General features: G+C 34.4%; 1 protein-coding gene across 4 annotated transcripts; it reads left to right on the top strand.

Moving 5' to 3' along the window:
* Positions 1-1,683: 1,683 nt before the first annotated feature.
* Positions 1,684-5,405, top strand: LOC107755372 (spermine oxidase). Of its 4 annotated transcripts, none has more exons than XM_016572150.1 (4): positions 1,684-1,895; positions 2,039-3,265; positions 3,921-4,104; positions 4,737-5,405. In XM_016572150.1, exons 1-4 carry the CDS (start codon positions 1,873-1,875, stop codon positions 4,854-4,856), a joined length of 1,554 nt encoding a protein of 517 aa, XP_016427636.1. In that variant the 5' UTR covers positions 1,684-1,872; the 3' UTR covers positions 4,857-5,405. The 4 variants fall into 4 exon arrangements, with proteins under 4 accessions (XP_016427636.1, XP_016427638.1, XP_016427637.1 ...); XM_016572152.1 differs by having other exon boundaries at positions 1,684-1,927; positions 4,737-5,404; XM_016572151.1 differs by having other exon boundaries at positions 1,684-1,927; positions 2,058-3,265; positions 4,737-5,404.
* The last annotated feature ends 2,966 nt before the right edge of the window (positions 5,406-8,371 follow it).

Raw genomic sequence — 8,371 nt, forward strand, 5'->3', positions numbered from 1 at the left:
CTGTCGAAGTTTGCCGAGGATTACCGAGGACTCAACAAGAACCGAATGAGCCGTTGCGAAGTTTGCCGAGGATTACCGAAGATTCTGATGAGTGAGTTGATGATACTGTGCAAGCCTGAGGCGCGTACTGGAAATATGTTTGTTTATTATGACTGTTATTAATTTACATTTTATTAAAACCTAAAAAAAACCTTTCTGTCGAGTGATGTAAATAAATTTTACAATAGTTTATTGTGCATGCATATTATATTTAAAGTTGCTTAAGCGAAATCAAGGAGTTTATAAGACTGGTTTATTCATTCTTTATACTGTAGACATGTAGAATATATCCGCGTTTGTGCATCAACTTGAAACGTTTAGGAATCTTATCCGAGTTGTAGGCTAGTCAATATTGGTCAGTCAGTCGTATCTGACATAAAGGATCAGCGAATGAAACTGTGACCACAAACACCATTAACTTAAGTGAATTATATGGCAATAATCAGCAATATGCTTTCACACAAATAACTTTATTTTTTGAATGTTTCAATATGTGTTGACACAAATGACTTATTTGAATTTTTCATTGATATAACATTTTTTTTTTTTTTTGAGTTTTGTTGGAGAAAAAAAAAAATATATATATATATATATTTTTTTTATGCTTTAAACGACATATACAAAACAATACAAAGCCAGGGTAACAAAGGATTCATTGATATAACATTGCATTGGGTTGTTAGAAAAGAAATGCGTAGAGACGTTATTGCTTGATGACGTCAGGAACCTATGAATCGGCTTTTTGAACCGGTTCAATGAGCCGATCTATCCGAAAAGAACCGGTTCGCGGAAATGAATCAGACTTTGCATCACTAATATATGAGCCATAAATAACTATATTCGTGAGAAACAGTGCAAAGACAAGTGCAAATACCAACTTTTTGTGGTGGTTGTAATGGCTGCAGCAAACTTTAGATGGCGTTCATACAGACGATGTGTATTTTCCTGTTTTGTGGTGTCCTGCGTGTTTGGTGTATTATTTTCGTTTAATTTGTCGTTTTCGTTGGTTTTTCTGTTTGGAGATGTTATAGTTGTTTAGAGGTTTTCGAAGTAGGCCTATTATATAAGAATTTTATAAACGGTTCATGAATTTCGGGCGAAATCACTTTTACCTCAGGACGCACAGGACAGGTGACCAAAAAGCGCCATCTAACGCCATCAGTACGTAGTTCACTAAAACATTTTCTCTTGTTATCTGTATTTTATCCAGAAAATTTTTTTTTCTTATGCTTGTTAAAAAAGTCTATTTTTTCAAGTGTCTTTTAAAGGGCTTACGTTTTGAGTTTTCCATTAAAAAGCAGATTCCTGTGGCAGATTTGTACGTGTGACAAATCTCAAACAGGTAGGCTATTGTTCTCCCATTCATAAAAGCTTTAGCACTACAGAAATAAACAGTACAGCGAATTTACATATTACATAAAAATAAGATAGAAAAGTATGAATATTATTTTATACAAGTATTTTATTTATTTAGTTAGTTGGTTAGTTAGTTTTATTTCGAATATTATTTTATACGAGTATTTTATTTAGTTATTTAGTTGGTTTTGTTTTGTTTGGGGGTAGGACAAAGTGTCATTTTTTAACAATCTATTTAGTTTTAATAATTTTTTTTTTTTTTTCTAAACAGACATTTATTTTGAAGTTTAGCTTTGCAACAAAAAAATTTATTAACGTCGCTGTCTTCACACTGTCACTACTATTGAGGCAGAAGTATAAAAACAAAAACGCGTGTTTCTTCATTGGGTGGCAAATCGTTTGATCATCATGCAATCTTAAAAGTGCAAAACGTCATGCTGTGTAGGCTATAGAATGTAAATCTTCGTCTGCCATTGGATGTCCCATGACCGCCTGATTATGTAAATAATCATATATTATATGGACTACAAAGGTCAGATTTTACAGACCTTTTAGAGCATAGTGCACTACTCTCTTATCACCTGTGTAAGTTTTTCTGTGAGAGTTGCTATTTGTTCTTACGGCTACATTTATACATTTTCAGCTTTTCTCTCTCTAAACAGCTCAACAAAGCAGCAAGAATGAGCTCTTGTTCTGGACCAGAAGATGCCAAAGTTGTAATTGTAGGTTCAGGTTTTGCAGGGTTGGCTGCTGCAGCTACGTTGGTGAAGGCAGGATTTGAACATGTCCTGGTTCTTGAGGCGAAGGAAAGAATTGGAGGTCGAGTGCACACCACTAAACCCTTCACAGAGAATGTCACTGAAGTTGGAGCGAACTGGATCCATGGACAGAAAGGAAACCCCCTGTTCAAGATTGCGAAAGAGGAGAACCTGCTATCTGAGGGACCTTCTGCATCCAAAAACATGTGCCTGCCCCGTTCTGTAACCCCTCGAGATTACTTTTTCAAAGAAGATGGGAAGCAGGTCTCCAAAACGGCTGTAGATCAGGTGTGTTCGCACTTCAGCAAGCTCACCGACAAAGCTTTTGATGATGAACTTGAGCGTAAGCACAGGAAACTAACTCTTGGTGCTTATCTGGACGATGCCTTTGGTGAATTTCCTCTAGCGGCGACAGAAGACGGCCAGCAAGTTTTTGAATGGTGCAAGAGGACTGAATGCACAGACGAGGCTTGCTCTACCCTCTACGAGGTGTCTGCATCTCAAATTAGCAATTACACTGCTTTAGAGGGAGGATTTTTTAACACTTTGGGACCCGGTGGCTATCGAGCAGTCTTAGATGTTCTCCTGAAAGATCTACCTTCAGGAACTATCCAGTGTAGTGCACCTGTCAAGAGCATCCGATGGGACTTGGTCAGAAAAGGCCATTGTGAAGAGCAAAGGTATCCTGTTCAGGTCGTTTGTGAAAATGGACAGAGCTTTGAGGCAGACCATGTGATTGTCACCGTTTCTCTGGGGGTTCTCAAAGACAAAGCCACGACCATGTTCGATCCACCCTTACCGAAAAAAAAGCTGTCTGCAATTGAGAATCTTGGCTTTGGGATAGTGGACAAAATCTTCCTGTTTTTTGAGAAGAGTTTCTGGCCCGATGACTGTGCCGGGGTTCAGATGGTGTGGAAAGAGGGGCCTGAAGATAAAGATGTTTATGAGTCTCTGTCTGAAGGAGACACCTGGAAAAAGACGTGGTTTAAGAAGATCACCGGTTTTGATACAGTGGCCCGTCATCCAACAGCTCTGTGTGGCTGGATCACAGGGAGAGAAGCGCAGTATATGGAGAATCTTCAGGACAGTGAAATAGGAGATATCTGTGTAAGGTATGGTAACATATATGATGAAATATATGACATATGATCATTTTACCATGGTAACATATTGCTGTTTAATAGACTCGCCAATTAATTAGCAATATTTGACCATATATATATATATATATATACACACACACACACAGTTGCAATCAAAATTATTCATCCCCCTTGACCTACAAGGCATTCTGCTTGAGTGTACAAAATTGTATGGAAACAATTCAACCAAGGCATCAGTAAACTATTATAGAAAGGTGTTCACATTATTTCAACCAACCCCTGTATGTATGTGTGTATATATATATATATATATATATGTATATATGTGTGTCGGTATTCACATTGAATAACCTGTTTCCACAAAAACCAACCAGAGAGAACTTCACACAGCCAACATCCATGAAAGGGCTGTAATTGCTAAAAACTGAATCACAGACACCAGTGCTAAAATGTGAAAAAGATTACGATCATAATATTTGCTGGGCAAGTTGGAGCACTAAAAATGAACTTCTGCCCTGACTTAAATGTTATCAAACCACTCTGGGCAGTTGTGGAAAGAAGAGTGAGAAGCATGTGTTGGAACGTGTTGGCCAAAATATATGGTTATAGGTAAATGGCAGTAATAATCTCAAAATGCTGACAAACTCTGTTCTTGTCTTTAAAGGTTGCTCAGGTCTTTCACAGGCTGGTCAGTGCCAGAGGTCTCAAAGACGCTGATCTCCAGATGGGGTTCTGATTCTCACGTCTATGGCTCCTACACATTTATTCCTGATGGTGTTGATGGAGTGAAAGCACACAAGGCATTAGCATCACCTCTTCCTCCTAAAGATAAATGCAGAGGGAGGAAGGTAATAACCTCATAATAACTTATTTAATTGTTTGAATATTTATATACAGTACATTTAATTTTTATCTATATAGTACAAAATATAAGGAATCGTTTGTAGAATTGGATATCTATTTTGTTATTCATTAACTGATTATTATTACAAACAAACTGCTATGTATTAGCCAGTGTTATTTTACTATTATTTATGATATATTTATTGTATTTATTAATATTTATAGTTTTTATTTATTTTCTTTTTATAGTTTTTTTAATTTAATATTTTCTTTTATTAGTGCTGTCAAATGATTAATCACGATTAATCGCATCCAAAATAAAAGTTTTTGTTTACATAATATATATTATTTAAGTTTAAGTTTGAGTAATTTTAGTACGTCAACTGACAGTTAGCTGCCAATGCGACATTTCTAAATTTTCATTGAAGTTTTTCTTTTAACTTTTACATTTTATTTCAGTTTTTTTTTTTCAGTGAACGGAAAATATTGTTATTTTAGTTTTAACAATAACAACACTGATATCCACATATCCTGATGTAAATCGCAATAGTGAAAAAGATAATCAGCAGATTGCATTTTACAAAATCAAGCAGTGATGAAGGTAACAAAATGATTTTATGTCTCTTTGTTTTTGAAGCACCTTCAGCTGTTGTTTGCTGGTGAGGCGACACATGTGAACTTCTACACCACGACCCATGGAGCATATCTCACAGGAGTCAGAGAAGCAGAAAGACTCATAAGCTATTACGCTGATTGAGCATACAGTCCCAAAGAGAGAACAACCTATACTTTGGTTTCATAAAGATAACATTTTATGAATGTGTAACATTTTATAGACCTCCTCTCACACCCTACAGACTTACACAAGTTTGGTGTTTAAACGACCTATAGGTTGTTTCAAGCTGCCTGACAAACATAATTAACTGTGAGTGTGTACATCCAGCTGGTCACGGTACCATGCATATCTCTGTCCTGTTAATTGTTAAACATATCCGTGTTGTACGTGTAGTACTGATGGAGAAATATTCTTTCCCAATCTCAAAGAAAGTTAAATAATGTTTCCTAAAAATTAAAGATGATTGCATTCATTGAAGTAAATTAATTAAATGAAGTAAACGGGTAGCTCTTAATCTGTGATATGCATACAGTGCCCACAGCTACTATGCAGCATGACCCATGACCATTTAAAATTGATCAACATAAAATGTTAAGAACTTTTGATTTTGTTCACAATTGTATGCAGTGACAGTGCCTTAAATGACGCGTTTATCCGGGAATATCTATATTTAATCATTTATATGAATAAACTACTGTCAATCAAACGATTGGACATTCTTTCTCATTCCTTGTTATTACTATTTTCCTTATTTATTAGTATTTAGAATAATAGAAAGTCATCAAAACTATGAAATAACATGTATGGGGATTGGGGAATATGTATACAGTCTATGGTAATTACCAATGAAAATGAAACAAATTAAAGTTCTCTTATATTTGAGCTTCTTTGTATGGAAGCCCGTTTCCGCCACTGAAAAAAAAAAAAAAAAAAGGTAATTGCGACTTTAGCAATTGCGAGAACAAAAGTCAGAATTGTGAGATAAAAAGTCGCAATTCTGAGAAATAAAGTGACAATTCTGTGAAAAAAAAGTCAGAATTGCGAGATATAAACTAGTTTCCTGTTACTGAGATTGACCTTCACCGGAGTGTCAAAAACGGTAGGATTACTCCAAGACCCGTGATTATCAGATTTCTTTCCAGGTCTGCAAGGGATTTGGTGTGGAAGCTCTCAAAGGCAAACGATCTTCTGTCTAACAAACATCTCCGCTTCAAGGAAGATTTAACTGTAGCCGATAAAGAAGCACGCAAGAAATGATGGCCACTGGTGGAGAAGGCGCGAAAAGAAGGAAAGCGAGTAAATTTTGTTGGTAACAAGGCTTACATTGACAACAAAGAAGTCCGTGTATCCTAGTGGTAGATGGTAATACGTATTCAGTTCATTGTCAGTGTACTGATGTGGTAGAAAGGTATCTTATGTTGCACTTACAAGCCAGTTAAGGTTAAATACTATATAGCTGTTTTAGTGTGGAAAGAGTCATATGTTAATTGATACTGTTGTTGTAGTATATATATAGTTAAAATAAGAAAATATATTTTTGCAAAGACAAATAGAAATGAGTGACCCTACTTGTTTGAATGTTAAACACTAACAAAAAAGGGATTGTTTGAAGTTTATGTCTGTTTCAATTTTTTCAAGTCTGTTAAAAAAGTTTTTTTATCTTTTAAAAAGGAAATCTTTATTTTTATACTGTAAAGGGAAAGGTACAGATTTTTACTTTGTGCAGGAAACACATTCAGGTAATGAAGATGAAAAGTTTTGGAGAAGTCAATGGGGAAATGATATTTGGTTTGCCCATGGCAGCAATAGAGCAGCAGGGGTCGCAATACTCAAGGGAAAATTTAGGGGCCATGTTCTTAGCCATGAGAGAGATAATTCTGGAAGATTGGTAATACTGGAAGTGAATTTTTCGTATTTGGCAAATATTTTGTCATATAAAAATATAAGCTGTTAAAATGTTATACAAAGGATGCACTAGTTCTGTAAAATTGGCCCAAGGAACATCTAATAGATTTGAAATTGGCAGAGGAATAAGACAAGGTTGTCCATTTTCTCCTTTTCTTTTTCTGTTAGCAACCCAATTATTAGCTCTTCATCTCAAGAAAGGATATTTTCAAGGTATTACAACTATGGGAAAAGAATTTAAGCTATGTCAATTTGCAGATGATACAACACTCTTTCTAAAAGATATACATGAAGTTAATAAAGCTGTTGATTGTATTAATGATTTTTCATCTGTATCAGGATTACATATGAATCTGAGTAAATCGGTTATTTTTCCCTTAAAAAATTGCAATTCATCAAATATATCTGGTATTCCAATCAAAACCACTGTGACCACTGTGAAAGTAATCATATGTAAAGATGAAAAAATTCGCAGTGACTTAAACTTTGATCCAATAATTAGAATAATTAGCAATAGATTTAATATGTGGTTACAAAGGGATTTATCTTTGCAGGGGAGGGTCCTTTTGTCCAAGGCGGAAGGAATTTCCAGGTCAGTTTATGTTTGCTTAACACTTGATTTACCTTCTAAAGTAGTTAAAACGTTGGACAAATTACTCTTCGACTTTATTTGGAAAAGAAAACCACATTATTTGAGAAAAGAGATATTATGCAATTCAAAGGACAATGGGGGCCTGGAGGTATTAAATTATGATACCCTAAACAATGTATTTAAAATTAATTGGATTACACAGTACTTAAAAAATAAAGATAATATGTGGAACACATTCCCAAACTTTTTGTTTAAGTCAGTCGGTGGTCTTGAATTTTTGTTAAAATGCAATTATTGTATTGACAAAATTCCAGTAAAACTTGCAAGATTTCATCAACAAGCTCTCATGGCTTGGACATTGGCCTATAAACATAACTTTTCCCCTAGAAGATATTATATCTGGAATAACAGAGATATTTTATATAAACATAAATCGCTTTTTTTTAATATATGGTTTGAAAATAATATTTTATTGGTTAGTCAGTTGATGAATAGTCATGGAGTTTTATTATCATACACAGAGTTTCTTGACAAATTTAAAATCCCAATTAGACCCAGAGAATATGCCATTGTAATGGACGCTATACCCAGTAAGGTATTATGTCTTCTTAAAAATGAATGTAATGAAAACCCTAATCTGGATTATATAACTAACTCAATTTTTATTGGAAATATTAATATTTTAAAAAACAACATACCAAATAAATACATTAGAAATTTAGTAAATTATGTTACATATCCTCCAGCTAGATTTTTCTGGTCATCAATATTTGGAGACTTAAATTGGCGTAAGGCTTGGAGAATGGTTGATAAATTCTTTGTTAATAACAAAGTAAAGGAAGTTTCGTATAAAATATTGCATAGAATTTATCCGGTGAAACATATATTGGAACGTTTTAAATTGAATATTGACTACTCCTGTGAATTTTGTAGTAATGAAAAAGAAACTCTTTTTCATTTATTTTTTCATTGCATCTATACAAAGATATTTTGGGTTGATGTTGAGAATTTCATTACAAGAAAACTTAATACAGCTGTTAAACTGGGTGGGTCTGATATAATGATATATGTTGATGATTATGGGATAGAAAAGGATAAAGCGTATATTATTCAATTACTGGTTGTAATGGGGAAGTTTCATATACACAAAATGAAGTGG

Source organism: Sinocyclocheilus rhinocerous, unplaced genomic scaffold, assembly GCF_001515625.1.
Source record: "Sinocyclocheilus rhinocerous isolate Xijiao unplaced genomic scaffold, SAMN03320098_v1.1 scaffold1013, whole genome shotgun sequence".
Classification (NCBI taxonomy): domain Eukaryota; kingdom Metazoa; phylum Chordata; class Actinopteri; order Cypriniformes; family Cyprinidae; genus Sinocyclocheilus; species Sinocyclocheilus rhinocerous.